Source organism: Nicotiana tabacum, chromosome 3 (assembly GCF_000715075.1).
Source record: "Nicotiana tabacum cultivar K326 chromosome 3, ASM71507v2, whole genome shotgun sequence".
NCBI lineage: Eukaryota > Viridiplantae > Streptophyta > Magnoliopsida > Solanales > Solanaceae > Nicotiana > Nicotiana tabacum.
Window position 1 is genome coordinate 185683548 of NC_134082.1, and position 21089 is coordinate 185704636.

At 39.8% G+C, this 21089-nt stretch overlaps 1 protein-coding gene across 1 annotated transcript; it reads left to right on the plus strand.

The window, feature by feature from the left end:
* The first annotated feature begins 17919 nt into the window (after positions 1-17919).
* LOC142178436 (uncharacterized) lies at positions 17920-18418 on the plus strand. The gene is made up of 2 exons (XM_075247893.1): positions 17920-18254; positions 18358-18418. The coding sequence occupies exons 1-2, from the start codon at positions 17920-17922 to the stop codon at positions 18416-18418; spliced, it is 396 nt and encodes a 131-aa protein (XP_075103994.1).
* Positions 18419-21089: the final 2671 nt, after the last annotated feature.

A 21089-nucleotide genomic window follows, 5' to 3' on the forward strand; every position in this document is an offset into this window, starting at 1 on the left:
AACCACCATGGACGACCACTAAAAACTCCCTCCATCGCTGCACTCCGACGACCTCAGCTGTTCGTCGTCCCAGTCCGGTCGTCGACCACCAAACAGGCCCGTCAACCACTGCCCGCAACCCCACCGTCCAAACGCGACCACCACTGCTTCAGCTGATGTTATCGTTATTCTTTCACTGTTGTCGTGTAGTCCATTGAGGTCGTCTTTGTTCGTCGAGGTCCGGCGCGTCGAGTTTGTTTGTTGAAGTCGATGTTGAGGTTCGGTCCATGGCTCTAAGCATTTCTGTTTATTCAGTCCGTTGAGGTCGTCTTTGTTCGTCGAGGTCCGGCGCGTCGAGTTTGTTCGTTGAAGTCGATGTTGAGGTTCGGTCCATGGCTCTAAGCATTTCTGTTTATTCAGGTTAGTAAGTCTCGATGTATTGGATTAAAGAAATTTCACGTTCAATGTTTGAAGTTGCAATATATCAATTGAGATTCTGCTTATGTTTCACCGTATGCATTAGTTCATTTTTGTGTTATGTTATTATTGTTTACTTGACGTCATGTAATTAAGTTTGACTAATTGTTCTATGACACAAGTTTGACGTTAATTTGTTCGTCCTTTACTTCGCTTAGTTCATTCAAAATTTTTATTATTAGTACATGTTATTACTACTCCCGAAATACTCATTCGCTAAAACTCTTTTTATTAAACTTCTAACAAGTTATGAGATTTTAGTTGTAAAGAAGCTGTAAGGTTTAGTATGGTTAAAAGCGTAAAAAATGGCATCCCTTTTAAAAAATAAAAAATAAAAATAAAAAATATAATAGTAATAATAAAGAATAAAATGAGACGAGCCTCGCCGAATAAAAGGGACAAATTGCGGGGCCCTCACAAAATATATGTATTAAATACTTAGATTCCGGGATGGGCCGTTTAACAAATTTCACGGCCCTCCCCAAAAATAATAATGCGCTAGTTGCTTTAGGCGCGCCTTAATAATGTTATCTCCCTAAACTCGGGTGCACATTTATGTGACCCAAATCCAAATCTCAACGGAGTCGAAATGTGTCTCTAGTCACGGGCGCATTGATTGTGGCGTGGCCGAGATGTATTTCCATGACGTTGCAAATTCCTTTAAAAATAAGAATGAGATGAGCCTCGCCGAATAAAAATACAAATTGCGGGGCCCTCAGTAAATACTTGTTTTAAATTACTTAGAATTCAGGAGGGCCGCTTAGTGAATTTCGTGGTCTTCCCAAAATAATAACGCGATAGTCTCTTTAGGCGCGTGTTTAATAATTTACTTTCTTAAGCTCGGGTGTGCATTTCATGCGACCCAAATCCGATCCCAAAACATCAAATAAAATGTGTTCCGGATTATGGGTGCATTTCATGTGACGTAGTCCAAAGACGTGTTTTAAATGATGTTCACATTTCTTTTAAAAAACAATAATAGTAAAGCGGTTAAAAGATAAATTTGCACATAAGTTCATATTGTACTAAAAATCAGATAAATAAGCCAAATATAACAGTTGAGCGATCGTGCTAGAACCACGGAACTCGGGAATGCCTAACACCTTCTCCCGGGTTAACAGAATTCCTTATCTAGATTTCTGGTACGCAGACTGTAATATAGAGTCATTCTTTTCCTCGATTCGGGATTAAAATTGGTGACTTGGGACACCCTAAATCTCCCAAGTGGCGACTCTGAGATAAATAAACCAATCCCGTTTCGATTGTCCTTTAATTGGAAAAACTCCCCCTGCGCCCCGCGGGTGCGGAAAAAGGAGGTGTGACAGCTCTGGCGACTCTGCTGGGGATGAGTTTTTACCCAGAACCACTGGTTCAGGGTTAAGAATTCGAGCTTAGAATAATTGTTATTATTTGGCTTTATTTATTACCTGATTATTACATGTTTTGAGCCTAATGTGCTAAATGCTGCTTTTACCGCTTTGATATTATTTGAACTGTATATAAACTGTGCCGAAACCTTTCTCTTCTTACCTCCGGGGATGTGCTCACTGGTTGAGACTCCCTATTCTGTTAGTGTCATACCCTAAATAAAAGAGGCTCAGAAAGTTTCTAAGCCGGCTGGCCTTTTGGTTCCCGGAAAGGAGCTCCTTCCTCAGCTCGAGTTGTCCGCTCGGGTACACTGTCTAGAACACCGACCCAGGTTTTTGAACCTAGTATAACAAAGCCACATGCCGGATCCCTAGTAGGAACGTTTATTTGCATCATGTGCATTTGACTTAGGGGACTCAACATAGGGGTTGGGTCCGTCTAGGACAAGCAACCTGAAAATAATAGACGATCTTTCGGCATCCTATGTGCTACATGTTATATTTAGTCAAGGGCGTATGGGTCATTTGGTCATTTCCAGCATGATGTTATTTTAATCAAAGCATGGGGAACATTTGTGGAATCCAAGAAGCCTTGGGATTCCCTATGTCCCCCACGCTTGCTTTTTGGGAAAGCACATGGGGAACATTTGTGGAATCCAAGAAGTCTTGGAATTCCCATATGTCCCCCACGCTTCATATGTTGGGAAAAGCGCATGGGGAGCATTTGCGGAATCCAAGAAGTTTTGGAAATCATTATGTCTCCCATGCCACATTTTGAAAGAAAATAACAATAAATATAAAAAAATAAAAAATACATATAAAAACAAGGCATGAAAATTCAAAATATTTTGTATATTGTCATCGTTTTCCACAAATTAGAAAATCGTGAAAAGATGAGGAAATGGCAGTATAGAAATATAACTACTTATTTTTAGAAAAACAACAAATGTCCAAGTAGTGTCGAAACTCTGCCAAAATTTTGAGAATATAAAATAAAAAATATGTCTTATTAGTTTGTTTTATATATAAAAAAAAAGTGTTAATAGAAAAGCAAATTGTTTGTCTTGCCATAAAAATGAAAAAAAAAGTGTCTTGTTTTTAAAATATGTGTTATTTATTTATTTATGAAAATGACAAAAATTAAAATAATCCAAAAATATTTTCTCCATTATTGGCTTCTCTAGGAAGTTTTTCTAATTGTTTTCAAAAAAATAATATAATATAAAATAAAATAAAATAAAAAAGCAAAATATTTTGATTCTTTTTTTCAAAATTGAAAAGAAGATTCAAAATTCAAAAAAAAAAACATTTTGAGAAAGCACTTCTTTTATTAAAAGTAAAATTCCGAAAAAATATTTTCTTCTTCTTCTTTAGAGTAAAGAAAAAAAGAGCAAATGAAAATTCAAAAAAATATATCTTAGAACTGTTTATTTTAAAAAGAAAATCAATCAAAAAAAATGCTTCCTTTCTTCTTTTAAAGTAGTTCATTGGACCGAACTACGCGGGTTTGATTCTCACCGGGTGTGAGATACGTAGGCAACCCTCATCGGGTCCAACCCCCACCTTCTCAAAAAAGAAGGAATGTTTTATGTTTTTCGTTAATTTGTTTGTTTGTTATGAATGAAAAATAATAGTCTATTTGATTGTTGTGGGAAAAATAATAATAAAAAAAATAGAAATGGAAAAGGGTCTTCTCAAAAATAGCTTATTTGCCCGAACTACGCGGGTTTGATTCTCACCGGATGTGAGATACGTAGGCAACCCTCATCGGGTCCAACCCCACCTTTTGCTAAAAAAGCCAAAAAACAAATAATAATAATAAATAAAAAATACATGTCAAATTTTAGTTTTGTCATAAAGAAGTCGGGTGACGCTGTTTTATCAAGACATAGCCGAATGTTCCCGAAAAGGGACGCCGGAAGGCTGACTTTGCATAAACGGCCACTTTTGGGTCATGTTTTGGGATTTGGTCCAATTGACCCACACAGCCTTAAAAATCTTCGTCCCCGAGACGTTGAAAGGCCGTGCTTGCAATATTGAGTTTTCTAATTTGAAAAAATGATAAAAAGAGTCGTAAATAAGTCAGGTGATGTTGTTTTGCCATAAATAGCCGAATGTTCCCGGAAGGGACGCCGGAAGGCTGACTTTGCATAAATAGCCACCTTCGGGTCATGTTTAAGATTTTTGGTCTAGTTGACCCACACAGCCTTATAAATCTTCGTCTCCGAGGCGCTGAAGGGCCGTGTTTGCAACACCAAGTTTTTATCATAATTTGAAAAAAAAAAACAAAGAGTCAACGGTCGGGTGAATGCCGTTTGGATGTTTAGTCAAAAAAAAAATATGAAAAAATAAAATAAGCCGAGCCAGTTTCGGCCGCGTCTTAAACCGTTCTTGCCGAAATAGCCTTAGAGTATCTTTCAGTGGTCGAAAGGCTATTTTCGTAAAAGAATGGACAAGTTTGTAAAGTGTCATAAAATAATCCTCCCCGGCCTCAAAATTCATGTGAAAGTCGGAAGGGGCCACATTTGCAAAAATAACCATTTGGTTGCATTTGTCGAACAGAGAAAGGGAGTTAGCCTTTTGTTTTTGAGTTTATAAATCTCTTGATTAAAGTATATGGGTTATTTGATTTTCAAGTTTGTAGGTCATCTTTAAACCTTTGAAACCCAGTTTGTTTTAATAGGAAAGTGAAAAGAAAAAATGTTCATTATTGTTTATTTTATTGGCCCGAACTACGCAAGGTCTGATTCATGCGGGGGCATGATACGTAGGCAATCTCCATAAGATTCGACCACAACAAAAAAATAAAAAAAAAATAAGAAAAAGAAAATACGAATAGAATAAAATATAGGGGTTCCCAAAGTACTTCAAAGGGGCAAATAAGCAAGCCGGGATGACGCATGTTGTTTGAAGCAAAGCATGTTAGAAACGGTTAACTGCCTAGGGGCATTGCATCCTCAATGTGTTGTTATCAATTCTGTTACACTCTAAACGCTAACAAGTTTGTTGTTTTCCGAATCTCAAACAGTTAGTTGTTAAAGAATTCTGGCAACACACCCTTACCAAACTAGATCCAAAGGACCGATAACAACAAGCATGACTACTTCAGAGAATAGTACTGAGGAGGAAAGGCCGATGAGCCAGTTGTTAAAGGAAGCGATGGGAAAGATAGAAAGGATGAGACTAGATATGAATGCAATGCAGCTAGCTCTAGCCAAAGCACAAAAGAGCCCTGAGCCATTGGGGCACATGCCGGAATACCCTCACTCCGGCCCTTCAACAAGCCTCCCAAATCCCCGTTACCATCAAGAAAGAAGCCATCATGATTCCCAGGCTCCACCACCCCATCAACCTCTCCCCACACCCAATATTCCCATTTTTGTGGGACCTACATCAGCCCCTTTGCAGAGAACGACCAGTGAGCCATTGTTTCAGGCTCACGATACACAATACTATCCCCCTGAGCCTGCATTCCATACCCCCAAACCACATGCTTACAATCCACACTTGGAGGTACCGGCAGAGATCGAAAAACCGGTTAAAGCCCCTGAACAGGATGAGGTGTTGAGAAAATTCAAAAGCCTGGAGCAGTCCTTCAGGAACCTGCACGGATTGGGCAACCAGGTCAGCATGGCCTACAAAGATCTATGCCCTTTCCCCGACGTCCAACTCCCGGCTGGGTTCAAGATGCCCAAGTTTGATTTATATGAAGGGCACGGTGATCCCATGGCACATTTGCGGGGATTTTGTAGCAAGATAAGAGGGGCAGGCGGCAAAGATGAGCTGCTGATAGCTTATTTCGGCCAAAGTCTGAGTGGATCGGCACTAGAATGGTATACCAGGCAGGATTCCAGCAGATGGTATACTTGGGATGATCTGGCGCAGGCTTTCGCAGGTCATTTTCAATACAATCTCGAGATAGTCCCTGACCGTCTCACATTGCTGAGGACTGGAAAGAAGCCTGGGGAAAGTTTTCGTGAGTTTGGGTTCCGCTGGAGAGAGCAAGCGGCCAGAGTTGATCCTCCCATGAAAGAGGGAGAAATGGTGGACTACTTCTTGCAAACACTTGATCCAACTTACTTTGGTCACTTGGTGACAACGGTTGGGAAATCCTTCAATGAAGTGGTAAAGATAGGGGTCATGATAGAGGAGGGCCTAAGGTCTAACAAGATCCTAAATTACTCAGCGCTCAAGGCAATGACCCAGGCTATTCAGAGCGGCACGGGAGGTGCGCGCGAGGTCGCATCAGTCGAAGCAGGTACTAGGTCCAAATTCAGAGGTCCTTCCTCTCACTACCAGCCCAAACCCAGTCATCCAAATTATCCACGCACTCCATACAACCTTCCACAACCCTACTACCCACCATCAGAGCCACTCTTTTCAGCCTATCATGCCCAAGCCTGCCCCCAAGCTCCATATAATCCGCCTCAATATTATCCTCCAAACAAGGTCCGGTCGCAGGGTCAACCATCAAGTCACCCCGGTTGGCGAGAGCCAGCACCACATAATGCATTCTTGCCTTCACATCGTTTCCAAGCACCCAACGACCCTAGAAAACTGGGGCATGGGGGAAAACAAAGGCAAGGAAACAATTTCACGCCAATTGGGGAGTCCTACGCAAGTTTGTTTGAAAAGCTAAAGCTTTCAGGACTAATTGAGCCGCTCCTTGGCTATACTCCAGATCCATATGCAAAAGGGTTCAATCCTGCTGTACGATGCATGTACCACTCTAATGTCCAAGGACATAGCATTGAAGATTGTCGTTCTTTGAAAAAGGAAATCGAAAGAATGATTCAGGAAGGGGCAATTGTGATCGACGACAGTGACAGGGAGCAGGCGAATCATCTTGAGAACTTGTTGATTGATGTTGATAATACTGAAGTTGGGGATGGTCTTGGCAATGTTGATATAGAGCTCAATGGCTAAAATGTCATGCTTTGCAGTTGGAAGATACTCCATTTTGGGTCAGCCGGAGATGCCGTGCTTGGATAGTTGGAAAGACACTCCATTTTGGGTCAACCAGAGAGGATCTTTGATGGTCTATTTTGTTGTCATTTCCGTTGTTCGGATTATTAGGATTGTAGTTCGGATTTGTTTTGTGTCAATGACTTTCCGCTCATTTTTCCGTTTTGTCATAGCGGTTTGTTTAAGTTTTGTCCAAGTTGTCTAGGATTTTATTCCGTTTTGCTTTGTTTTTAAAACCATTTGTTCAGTCCAATGCAAAAAAATTCAGTCTTTGATTATTCCCAGTCATCTTTCTGTTTAGTCATTATGTCATTTTTATTCAGCACTGATTCTAGTGACACGACATGCGCACACAGTTTGGGCCTAGTCTTTAAAGTTAATCATAAAACCCCAGAAAGGCGATCAAACCATTTAAAGAAAATAAGGACGGTTTGAGACTATTTGGAGCCCGAGTCATGTGGAACTGGGGCAAGTTAAACACAAAGAAAACCGTTAAAGAAAGATTCGCCTAAATTGGCATGAGGGTCGTTCATAATAATGAGGATGAGAGTGTCGCCCAACGGTGTTTTAGAAGTGACAAGTGAACAAACAGATGTTGAATATAATTGTCAAGTCCGGCACCATCGGAAGAGACTATAAATCTATTATTTAATTGTGTTGTTTGCACTTGGCATGTGTTGAAGACTGGAATGACGAAGGCATTTTGTTCTGCTACCCAAACACTTTATCCTTCGTTAGCCCTTTGACCCTTATTTATTTTCTTTCATACCCCTCGTTCGGAATTGGTAGCAGCGATTAGAATACGCAAGCATGGCAGATAAGAGAAAAGAAAGAAAAGAAAACAGCAAAACGGAAAAGAAGAATAAAAGAAAAAAGAGAGAAAAAAAACGACAAAAGAAAGGAGAAATGAGAAAGAAAAAGGCAAAAGAAAAAGAAAACAAAGATAAGAATGAGTGAAAAGAAAGTCACAAGAAAAAAAAGAGGAATTGAGAACTACGTTTGACCTGATTCCTCAAAGAGGATACGTAGGCGCTTCACGGCTCGGTCATAGTTTTGAAAAATAATCAATTAAAATATCCCCAAGCAAGAAACTGGGGCAGATGTTGCGTTTGATGTAAATAAATCTAATTCCGAAGGTTGTAACTAATAACCCAAAATTAATGCATTTTTGAGCCTTTTATACCTTTTCTTTCTAGCCTATCCAAAACCCACACTACGGTCCAAAGAAAGACCTTCTGATCAGTCTCCGAAAGATGCCAAGTCAGACAAATGAAGAGTCTTACCGGCGAACATAACATTCTGTTCCACAGCAGAAAGGACTCTAATCTCCAACAGAAAGAGTTATACCGGCAACACTCCAAATCCCCCCCAGCTGGAGGGAGATACAAATGAGAGAGTCTTATCGGTGAAAACCTTCACAGGCACCATAAGGCGATGAAAGCTGAGAGAAAAGCTAAAAATGAGAGAGACTTGATAGTGAAAACCCTTCGGGCACTGCAAGTCGAACAAGATTAAGAATCAGATGGGGAATCGCCAATTGAAGATCTTAAAAGATGATTGACGGCAGAGGATAGGCCACATACGCATGTCATGGCCATTAGAGTCGGTATCTGCGTTTGACAGATTTTTATTTATAGTTTCTTTTGTAAAAGAGTCATTCGTTTCCTTTGTCTTTTATTTTGTTTCTTTTATCTTTCTCCTTTCATAAAAATTTCCCCAATAGAGTCTGTCTGGTCAGAACAAGTATGAAATAACTTCAAATAGGCCATCAGCTTTCCAAAATGAGATCTGACTAGTACATCCAAGTGGTAGCCAGCAGGGAACAAACGCGAGGCCAGTGTCAAAAAGATATCCCCAGCAAAGGGAATTGACAAAAGGATTGACAAGCGTCAAGAGAGATATCCTTGCCAAAACAAAAGTTATAAACCTCAAGGCCAAGGCCCATGAACAAAGCAAGGAAAGCGGTGAGCGTGATTTAGCGAGATCCATACTAGACTAAAAGGTCGGGGAAATGCCAGTTTCCAAGCTATGCCACAAAAGAAGAGGGATATCCCCCATTAGGAAGGGATTATCCCCAGCACATAAGATCATCCCCAACAAGTTGTTGAACGCAGAGCAAGGAAGGAGAAAGGGAAAAGCCATCCCAGTAGGAGTATCACAACCAACCACCATGTTTTAGACTAACAATTTTGTTTGATTTGAAACAGGTAAGGGAAATGGCATTGAGGCAGAAACGCATGCCACAAGGGATATTATCAAACTGGGGCAGAAAATTTTCCTTCCATTTAGAAAATTTTCTGGAAGGCAGGTACCCCCAGCTGATAACATTTTACCCCCAACAGGTAAGTAAATAATTCCTCAACAGTGTTATCCCTAGCAGTTGCGAGGGGTCCAACACAAGGTTGGAAAATCGGTATCCTCAGCGGTTAGACTTCGAAGGAGGAAGCTATTAATAATAATAATAATAATAATAAATAAATAAATAAATAAAAAAAAAAAAGAATAATAATAAAAATTGGGAAGGTAGACAAGGAAAATTCATCCCAATCCCCAGCAAAGTATTCAAGGTAAGACATTTTCAAGTCTTAAAGATATTTTGGGTTCATCCGCCCTCGAATAGGATATTTTGGGTTCATCCGCCCTCGAATAGGATATTTTGGGTTCATCCGCCCTCAAATAGGATCTGTCGGGTTCATCCGCCCTCAAATAGGATATGTCGGGTTCATCCGCCCTCAAACAGGATATGTCGGGTTCATCCGCCTTCAAACAGGATATGTTTGGGTTCATCCGCCCTCAAATAGGATATGCCGGGTTCATCCGCCCTCAAATAGGATATGTTTGGGTTCATCCGCCCTCAAATAGGATATGTTCGGGTTCATCCACCCTCAAATAGGATCTGTCGGGTTCATCCGCCCTCAAATAGGATATGTCGGGTTCATCCGCCCTCAAACAGGATATGTCGGGTTCATCCGCCCTCAAACAGGATATGTTTGGGTTCATCCGCCCTCAAATAGGATATGTTGGGTTCATCCGCCCTCAAATAGGATATGTTGGGTTCATCCGCCCTCAAATAGGATATGTTGGGATCATCCGCCCTCAAATAGGATATTATTCTCAAAATTATTATTGAAGACAGGCGCCCACCTGAATAACGAGAGGAATACATTTTTGTCTTTTCATTTCTTTTCTAGGTCACCCACCAGTATAATGCGGGAATACATTTTTGTCTTTTCATTTATGTTCTAGGTCACCCACCAGTATAATGCGGGAATACATTTTTGTCTTTTCATTTCTTTTCTAGGTCACCCACCAGTATAATGCGGGCATATCATTTTTCATATCTTTACCACCAGGCGCCCACCTGAATAACGAGAGGAATACATTTCAGTATTTGCATTTCATGTTCCAGGCGCCCACCTGTATAACGAGAGGAATACATTTCAGTCTTTACTTTTAAGTGTTGAAATTGGGAGCCCGCCCAGATAACAGAGGCATACATTCCACGTCTTTACCCATAGGAGATGCATTTCCTCCTAAGTTTTAGTTTTACCCATAGGAGATGCATTTCCTCCTAAGTTCAGTTTTACCATAGGAGACGCACTTCCTAAATTCAGTTCTACCAATAGGAGACGCACTTCCTAAATCCATTGTACCAGTAGGAGACGCACTTCCTAAAAAGTTTCACCAATAGGAGACGCACTTCCTAAAAGCAAGTTTCATCAATAGGAGACGCACTTCCTAAGCAAGTTTCATCAATAGGAGACGCACTTCCTAAGTCAGTTTCACCATAGGAGACGCACTTCCTAAAGTTCAAGTTTCACCATAGGAGACGCACTTCCTAAAGCAAGTTTCATCAATAGGAGACGCACTTCCTAAGCCAGTTTCATCAATAGGAGACGCACTTCCTAAGTTCAGTTTCACCAATAGGAGACGCACTTCCTGAGGAGACGCACTTCCTAAGCAAGTTTTACCAGTAGGAGACGCACTTCCTAAGACAAGTTTTACCATAGGAGACGCACTTCCTAAGTTCAGGTTTACCAATAGGAGACGCACTTCCTAAGTTCAGTTCTACCAATAGGAGACGCACTTCCTAAGTTTCAGTTTCACCAATAGGAGACGCACTTCCTAAGATATGTTTCACCAATAGGAGACGCACTTCCTAAGTTCAGTTTCACCAATAGGAGACGCACTTCCTAAGCAAGTTTCATCAATAGGAGACGCACTTCCTAAGTCAGTTTCACCAATAGGAGACGCACTTCCTAAAGTTCTGTTTCACCGTAGGAGACGCACTTCCTAAATAGTTTCACCCAGTAGGAGACGCACTTCCTAAGAACAGTTTTTCCCAATAGGAGACGCACTTCCTAAGCAAGTTTCACCAGCAGGAGACGCACTTCCTAAGATAAGTTTCACCGATAGGAGACGCACTTCCTAAGTTCAGTTTCACCAATAGGAGACGCACTTCCTAAGCAAGTTTCATCAATAGGAGACGCACTTCCTAAAAAGTTTCACAAGTAGGAGACGCACTTCCTAAAAAGTTTCACCAGTAGGAGACGCACTTCCTAGGTTCAGTTTTACCATTAGGAGACGCACTTCCTAAAGTTTAGTTTTACCCCTAGGAGACGCACTTCCTAAGTTTAATTCCATGCACAGGAAACACACTTCCTGAATTAAGTTTTCGTTACTAGGAGACACGCTTCCTAGTCTGGTTCACTCAGGTTATAGATTATATTTCAGGAGACGCACTTCCGGAATTGAGATTTCACCCCTAGGAGATGCACTTCCTAGTTTGATTCATTTTAAGTTCGACCATAGGAGACACAATTCCTAGTCCAGTTTTTTTGAAGTTTACCCGTAGGAGACGCACTTCCTAATCGAGATTTTATTCATAGGAGACTCACTTCCTAGTTCTAGTCACTGAAGTTTTCACCCTTAGGAGACGCACTTCCTAGTTTAGCTCATTCCGATTCAACCATAGAAGACACACTTTCTAGTTTGAGTCATTGAGGGTTTTATTTTAGCAGACACATTTGCTAGCAAGAGTTTTGGTTTTACTCATAGGAGATGCACATCCTAGCCTAGTCTTTAGTTTACTCTCATCATTGCATCAGTAGTGTAAGTGAGTTACAATTTTGCTAACGACTCACAAATCTTCCCAGTACAAACTGGGTTAGAAAATTTTGTTTGTTTTATTTATTTTGATTGTCAGGGACCCGCCCGTAGAACGGAGGTTGTTGCGTGTCGCAGATAGAAGAAGTCAGGAGTCCGCCTGTAGAACGGAGAAACATTTTTCAAGATCAAGCAGTGACCCACTGGAAAGCAGAAGGTTACAACAAAAATCCCCAGCACTCAATCCAAGGTAGAAGCAACAAGAAGCTCACCCCAAGAATGCAAGTCAACAGTCTGGGATGATCAACAGAAGCTGGTCACACACAAAAAAAAAAACAACAAAAACAAGAAGAAAAAAGAAGAAAAATGAATGAATCCAAAGCACGGAAGTGGAGAACAGATGTGATCTGCTCAAGAACTAGCGCCTACAACTAGCAAGTATCAAGGTTCAAATCCAAAGTCTGCATGAAGCACCATTCAAGACTCAAGACCAAGTTTCAGAAGACTTAAGAGATAGGAATCCTTGTAACTAGTAACTGATAGGCTTAGTTAGTCTTTTTCAGTTTTCATTTTTGTTGTAATGGCAGGACCGCGGACCGGAACCTCAACGGAACGGCACCTCGATCGGCTCTTCACCTCGGTACACTTCACTATCTCTCTCATTCCCGAACTACACGTGGCCTGATTCCTGTATAACCAAGGATATGTAGGCAGCTCAGATACCAGGGCTCGGTCACATTCCCTCCCTTTCCTTACGTGTAGTCCGTCCAAATAATGGTCGGGTCAAAAACACGTCTAGTCGTTCTTTGTCGGAAAACTCTTCGTGTTTCCAGTCAAAGAGGGGCAGCTGTAAGCACGTGATTTTTGACCCTCCCCGAGAATTTTCACATTTTAGTGTGAATATGTGAAATTGGGTCTAGTATAGCTATTTTAACTATTTTTACTTTATTTCGTTGCAAAAAGAAAAAATTTCAAAAAATATATATATAAATTTTAGTTTATGTATCTCTCATAAACTTGAAAAATACAAAAATTGCACTTTATTTTTGTACTTTATATAATTTCAAAAATTACAAAAAAAAAATAGTTCTATTAAGGTTTTATAGTCATTTTAAACTTTGAAAAATACAAAAAAGTTACCTCATATTTTATCTTAATATTTAAAAACGAAAATTACAAAAAAATAGTTTTATTAATATTTTGTAGCTATTTTAAATCTTGAAAAAATATTTAAAAATATATATAGTTTTGTTTAAATACTAGTTTTATTTTTGGTAGTTATTTTTCTTACATAGGACTAGTTAAGCAACGTGTTCCTATTTCTCGAGTCCGGGCAAAAGAATAATATTCGGGTTCAAACTACCCGGTTTTAGGCCTAATTTTCGGACCTAGCCCATAATAAACCGTGTCCAGGACACGTGGGGAACCCCACCACGCGTGGGGGACATATGCCTCGAACCCCACCACGCGGCGGGCTCATTTTCATGGGCATTGAAACACGGACAAACACAAAGAAAGGGGGGACCAACGAAAAAGGGATTTTGAAATTTTGGAAAAGGGGGTACTGTATAAAAAAGAAAAAACGGACGAAAGAGAGGGGGGAGGACTTTTGAAAAAAGTTGAAAAAACTGGAGATTTTGGAAATTTTGAAAGGAAAACATACTACTGTTCACGCTTCTTCTTCAAACGAAGAAGAAGCAAAAAACCCTACTGTGAAAGAGAGGAGACCCCGTCACCTTCCCCTCCATTTTTTCCGGACTTTCCCCCGAGCACCGGACCAACGCCCCCACGCTCGAACACCCTCCATCAACGACCACTGTTCCTGGGTCTTCTTTAAAAAACCAAAAAACCCTACGGAAAACCACCCTAAACCAACGTCAAACTCCCCAAAACCACGAACACCCACAACGCCATAGCCTCCACTCTCTCACGTCCAAGCTCCAGCCATCGCGACCAACCAGTCACCACCTTCCGGCACCCCCACGTACCATCCCCGTCAACCTGCTGCCTCAAAACCACCATGGACGACCACTAAAAACTCCCTCCATCGCTGCACTCCGACGACCTCAGCTGTTCGTCGTCCCAGTCCGGTCGTCGACCACCAAACAGGCCCGTCAACCACTGCCCGCAACCCCACCGTCCAAACGCGACCACCACTGCTTCAGCTGATGTTATCGTTATTCTTTCACTGTTGTCGTGCAGTCCGTTGAGGTCGTCTTTGTTCGTCGAGGTCCGGCGCGTCGAGTTTGTTCGTTGAAGTCGATGTTGAGGTTCGGTCCATGGCTCTAAGCATTTCTGTTTATTCAGTCCGTTGAGGTCGTCTTTGTTCGTCGAGGTCCGGCGCGTCGAGTTTGTTCGTTGAAGTCGATGTTGAGGTTCGGTCCATGGCTCTAAGCATTTCTGTTTATTCAGGTTAGTAAGTCTCGATGTATTGGATTAAAGAAATTTCACGTTCAATGTTTGAAGTTGCAATATATCAATTGAGATTCTGCTTATGTTTCACCGTATGCATTAGTTCATTTTTGTGTTATGTTATTATTGTTTACTTGACGTCATGTAATTAAGTTTGACTAATTGTTCTATGACACAAGTTTGACGTTAATTTGTTCGTCCTTTACTTCGCTTAGTTCATTCAAAAATTTTATTATTAGTACATGTTATTACTACTCCCGAAATACTCATTCGCTAAAACTCTTTTTATTAAACTTCTAACAAGTTATGAGATTTTAGTTGTAAAGAAGCTGTAAGGTTTAGTATGGTTAAAAGCGTAAAAAATGGCATCCCTTTTAAAAAATAAAAAATAAAAATAAAAAATATAATAGTAATAATAAAGAATAAAATGAGACGAGCCTCGCCGAATAAAAGGGACAAATTGCGGGGCCCTCACAAAATATATGTATTAAATACTTAGATTCCGGGATGGGCCGTTTAACAAATTTCACGGCCCTCCCCAAAAATAATAATGCGCTAGTTGCTTTAGGCGCGCCTTAATAATGTTATCTCCCTAAACTCGGGTGCACATTTATGTGACCCAAATCCAAATCTCAACGGAGTCGAAATGTGTCTCTAGTCACGGGCGCATTGATTGTGGCGTGGCCGAGATGTATTTCCATGACGTTGCAAATTCCTTTAAAAATAAGAATGAGATGAGCCTCGCCGAATAAAAATACAAATTGCGGGGCCCTCAGTAAATACTTGTTTTAAATTACTTAGAATTCAGGAGGGCCGCTTAGTGAATTTCGTGGTCTTCCCAAAATAATAACGCGATAGTCTCTTTAGGCGCGTGTTTAATAATTTACTTTCTTAAGCTCGGGTGTGCATTTCATGCGACCCAAATCCGATCCCAAAACATCAAATAAAATGTGTTCCGGATTATGGGTGCATTTCATGTGGCGTAGTCCAAAGACGTGTTTTAAATGATGTTCACATTTCTTTTAAAAAACAATAATAGTAAAGCGGTTAAAAGATAAATTTGCACATAAGTTCATATTGTACTAAAAATCAGATAAATAAGCCAAATATAACAGTTGAGCGACCGTGCTAGAACCACGGAACTCGGGAATGCCTAACACCTTCTCCCGGGTTAACAGAATTCCTTATCTAGATTTCTGGTACGCAGACTGTAATATAGAGTCATTCTTTTCCTCGATTCGGGATTAAAATTGGTGACTTGGGACACCCTAAATCTCCCAAGTGGCGACTCTGAGATAAATAAACCAATCCCGTTTCGATTGTCCTTTAATTGGAAAAACTCCCCCTGCGCCCCGCGGGTGCGGAAAAAGGAGGTGTGACACAAACTTCACCAATTCAAGTCTAATTCTACACCGGACCTCCAACACTAATTACGATCACACTCCTAAGTCATAAATCACCTCCCGAAGCTAAATGAACCATCAGAACTCACATCCGAGCCCTCTACACATAAGTAAACATCCGGTTAATTTTTCCAACTTAAACCTTCTTAAAAGAGACTAAGTGTCTCATTTCTTACCAAATCCACTCCGAACGCAAACTAACCAACTCGATCACATAAAATACGCATAACGAAGCATAAAGAAATAGAAATGGGGGAAACAGAGTAATAACTCATGAGACGACTGGCCGGGTTGTCATAGAGGGATATTGAGAAGATAGCCTTTAGATCCCATAATGATCATTATGAGTTTGTAGTAATGCCATTTGGCCTCACTAATGCCCCTTCAACCTTCCAAAGCCTCATGAATAAGATCTTCTAACCCTACCTTAGGAAATTCATCTTGGTGTTCTTTGATGATATCCTTATCTTTAGTCTCTCCTGGTCTGAAACTTAGTTCATTTACAAAAAGCCTTTGATATTCTACAAGAACAGAGCTTGTTTGTGAATCTCAGTAAATGTTCTTTTGGGAAGCCTGAGGTAGAGTACTTAGGTCACATTATTATACAGCAATGGGTGACCACTTCAAGATATATGTGATGACAGATTGGCCTAGTCCACAAAACCTTAAAGAACTTAGGGGGTTCTTATATAGAAGGTGTGTTAAAGGCTATGGAATACTAGCTAGACCTATAACTGAATTGCTTAAGAAGGATAAGTTTGGTTGGTCAGAAGAAGCTGCTAAAGCTTTCCAGAATTTGAAGTAATTCATGAGTACTGCCCCTGTACTAGCTTTGCCAGACTTTTCTATGGAGTTTGTGATTGAGACTGATACATGTGGGGTGGGTATTGGAGCAGTATTAATGCATGCTGAGCAACCTTTAGCTTATATGAGCAAAGCTTTGAGTCCAAAACATCAGCAGCTGTCAGTGTATGACAAGGAGATGATGTCCATTGTAACTGCCATTGACAAATGGAGGCCTTACTTAATTGGGAGACACTTTGTCATCAAAACGGATCATCAGAGCCTCAAGTACTTACTGGAGCAGAGGATTTCCACTCCTAGCCAATAAAAATGGCTAGCCAAATTGATGGGTTATGACTATACTATACTGTATAAGAAAGGGAAAGACAACATAGCAGCTAATGCACTATCAAGATGCCCAGCTACACTAGTTCAGTTGCAGATGTTAACCACTATTACTTCTGATTTCCTTTCTGAAGGTCCAGTAGTCATACATAGGGGATTCTCAGATATAACATCTGCTAACTCAACTACAAACAGATCCTTTATCTAATCTACCATACCTCTTACATGCAGGAGTCTTATACAAAAAGGGAAGGATTGTTATTGGTCCTAACCCTGTTCTCAAGGAGGAGATTCTACAATATTTTCATAACTCAGCAGTTGGAGGTCATTCAGGTATAGTTGCCACTGTCTTCAGGGTTGGACGACTATACTATTGGAAGAAGATGAAACAAGACATTTATAATCATATCAGGAGTTGTGAAACTTGTCAGAAGTGCGAAGGAGAAAATGTCAAATATCTAGGACTACTGCAACCACTCCCTATTCCTGAGAAAATTTGGAGGACATTAGCTTGGATTTCATAGAACGGCTTCCAAAGGCACACAACAAATCTGTGATTTTGGTAGTAGTAGACAGATTGAGTAAATATGCTCATTTCATCACATTGGTCCATCCTTACACAACTTCCATAGTGGCTCAAGCTTACCTAGACAATGTCTATAAACTCCATGGCCTACCTCAAACTATAGTCAATGATCGAGATGTTATATTCCTCAGCAAGTTTTGGCAGGCATTATTTGAAGAACAAGGAGTTCAATTACATTATTCCACTGCCTACCACTCTCAATCAGATGGATAAACTGAAGCTGTGAACAAATGTTTGGAAGGGTATGTCAGGTGCATGTGTAGTGAAAGACCAAAATAATGGGTGCAATGGTTATCCTTGACAGAATGGTGGTATAACACCAACTATCATACTGCCATCAAAATGACTCCATTTGAAGCAGTGTATGGACAGAAACCACCCCTCCATTTACCCTATGTAGCTCATCATTCCATGGTTGATCAAGTGGAAGAGTTTACATGCTAGAGAATCAACTATCAGGCTGCTCAAAAATCACCTAGAACTGGCACAATGTAGGATGAAAGCTCAGGCTGACAAGAAGAGATCTCCCAGAAGCTTTGAGATAAGGGACTTGGTCTTTGCCAAACTACAACCTTACAGGCAAATGTCTTTAAGAGGACACTCTTATCATAAGCTTAATCCTAAACACTTTGGATCATTTAAGATTCTGCAGAAGGTGGGCACAATAGCTTATCAACTGGAACTTCCTTCCCAGGCCAAGATCCACCATACTTTTCATGTGTCACAGTTGAAGAAGTACATTGGAAATGTGGCTGCTGTTTCAGACTTGCCGGTCTCATTATCCACTCATGGCCACATTGTCTTGGAGCCTGAAGCTATCCTAGATAGGAGGTCAGTCTAGTCCAGAGGGAAGTAGGTCGACCAAGTGTTAATCAAATGGTTCAATTGTCCCGAGGAAGACAACACTTGGATGGATACTTATGCACTTTCTCAGCAATTTCCTCATTCCAGTCCTTGAGGATAAGGACTCTTTCAGTGGGGGAAATTTGTTATGAACTATAACTAGAAAGGTAGGAGCCTAAGAGCATAATAGTCTTTTTACTATATAAGTAGTTAGTAGTCGATTATATTAGCTGAGGTAGTTAGAAGTCAGTTGTGAATCCAGTTAGTAAACATAGAGAATGGGGTAGTTAAATACAAGGGAGGGGATCAATTGTAATCATCCAAGAGAAATTGAGTATTCTATCAATAAGATCACATTCTTCTTCTTCTTCAATTCTTGTTTTCCAGTTCAATTGTGCAAATCTGTTCAAGGGTTGTTCATCATCCCAACCCTTTAGGATTGCATTGACTGTGTTCTTCATTGAGCACGTGACACTTTAACTATTTATTTATATAGTGTGTGAAGTCTAACTAATGCAAAGTGCCTCACGTCAGGAATAGAGGCCACTGGGGATGTAGTTGCTGCGCAAGGCAAAGAAGCAGCCATCTGACTGCCCCCTTCCACTCGGCCTTGTGAGTAATGTCTTATTCTATAAAGGCATTCTGGGTAGGTCATAATAAGTCGATAGTCAAAGATTTTATACAATTTAAAAATAAATAAATATAGAAAAATTGTTTGAAAAGGGGAAATAAAAATCTCCTCCACTCAAGAAGATGAACCTGTACCATCAAGGCAAACAAGGACTTGGGTAGTCCCTAGATTGATTTGTCCGAATTACTAATATTGAAGTTGGAAACTTTTGCCTTGAAAAGAAAGCCGTATACTTGGAAATAATCTTAGAACAGAAAATTTCCCAAAGAGTAAAGGACACAAAATAAGTGATGGAATTAAATCCACCAGAAAAAAATAAACAAACCAGCAGGTGATAAATAAGACAACAGCCCATGCTCTTGATTTTCCTGGTAGCAGTGGCCTCACACAGCATAAACATCGACTTGCCAACATTATGAGTAGCTGACTAGCCAAAAGGAATAAGAATGAACCTACACCTAAGCCAGTTGCAATATCTGATTCTTAAACAGTAATTATACTCTGCATCTTTCTTGATAATTGCCTGAAAATATTAACCCAAACGTTAAATTTCCTATAGATTTAGTGAAAATATATACTATAAAGATAAAAAATTCTAAAGTATAGAATCGTTAACCTTATAGCCAAAGAGCTATGTCAGAAATGCCTTCACATTAATCCTTAAAGGCTCAGACAAGTTCCTACTCTGCCCGCATTTGAGCAAGGAAATTAACATTAAGTCAACTAGAGGGTAAGCGCAGGGCGGCTCTAACATGGGGTTAGGCAAGTGCCTTAGGCCCCCATTTTTTAGGAATAAGAAGTATATTTTATAGGTTTATAGGTTTTTCTTTTAAAACAAACAAATTTATGTATATAGTACTTTTGTACTTTTCATATAAAAAGAAAGAAAAACTTTAGATATATTAACAAATTAAAGTTTAAAATAGTAAGAAAGTAGTTGTCAATTTGATTTGATTTGACAACTCTACTTTTTATTCTTCCAAGTAATCCCTAGCCAACGTTTCAATTCTAGTACTAATATCATTTATTCTCGTCTTTATTCATGATTTATGCTCATCTTCATAATTCTTTCTACTAGATTTCTTTCTTTCTCCAAGACTCTAACAAGCCAACAACTAGATATTTTGGAATCAAAGTGTTCAAACTTCTTGAATCAGTCGGTCATTGTAATATTATTCTAACTTTCTAATATTATTTTTATTTGTTATTTATTATTTTATTAATTTTACTCTGTACATATTGTTTAATTTTTTTTTAAAATATAAATATGTCAACAAGAAAATATGCATCTGGTTATTCAAAAATACAAAAGAAAAAAAAAGTTGAAAATTTAATAAAATCTCAAAAAGAAGCTCTTGACAAATTTTTGACAAACAATAAAAAATAAGGCTCCATATTAAACTCACTTTAAGCCCATATACGCTTGGGCCGCTACTAGGTAGGCGACCTACATAATGGGGTTGATTTAATACGGACATGATTAGGGCTGTTCATTCGGATCGGATATCCGAAATCCGAACCGATCCATTCAATTTCGGATTTTGGATTTCGGATTAGATCGGATTTTGGATTGTATTTATTAAAATTTCGGATTTCGGATCGGATTCAGATTGGTATATTTTAATCCGATCTGATCCGATCCGAAATCCGAAATTATTAGGCAATGTATAAATACTACACTTTAATTTCGGATAGTTTACTTCCTTTACATCTTCCTCCAAGTTATTACCTTTACAATTGCTAGATTTAACTATATTGGCATCATAGTACTCTCATAATTGCATAAACATGAATTTTTCTTAATGTATTACCTCTTTTACAAAGAAAATATACATATTAGTTTGCAACTTTGAGGCATAATAATACGATCCGAAATCCGATCCGATCCAAACTTTAAAATCCGATCCAATCCGATATAATTCGGATCGGATTCGAATTGCATTTTCTAGAATCCGAAATTGGAATCCGAAATGTACTAAATCCGATCCGATCCGATCCGATCCGTGCATAGCCCTGGACATGATAGCAGAAGAATAGAAAATTGAAATCACCTGTAGTTGAGACTTGAGAGGCTTCAACTCCCAACACGTGTGCGCGCACACACAAACAGAGATTCAAAGGGAAGAAGAGAGGACACTGATGACTGAACAAGACGTAATATACCACGAGTCCACGAAGGAAGCAGTTAGACA

Bases quoted from the DNA above. Each gene is read 5' to 3' on its own strand.
- LOC142178436 (XM_075247893.1), top strand. From the start codon at position 17,920: ATGAAAGCTCAGGCTGACAAGAAGAGATCTCCCAGAAGCTTTGAGATA. The intron at 18,255-18,357 runs GTCAGTCTAGTC...GCACTTTCTCAG, and splicing joins GAAGCTATCCTAGATAGGAG to CAATTTCCTCATTCCAGTCC.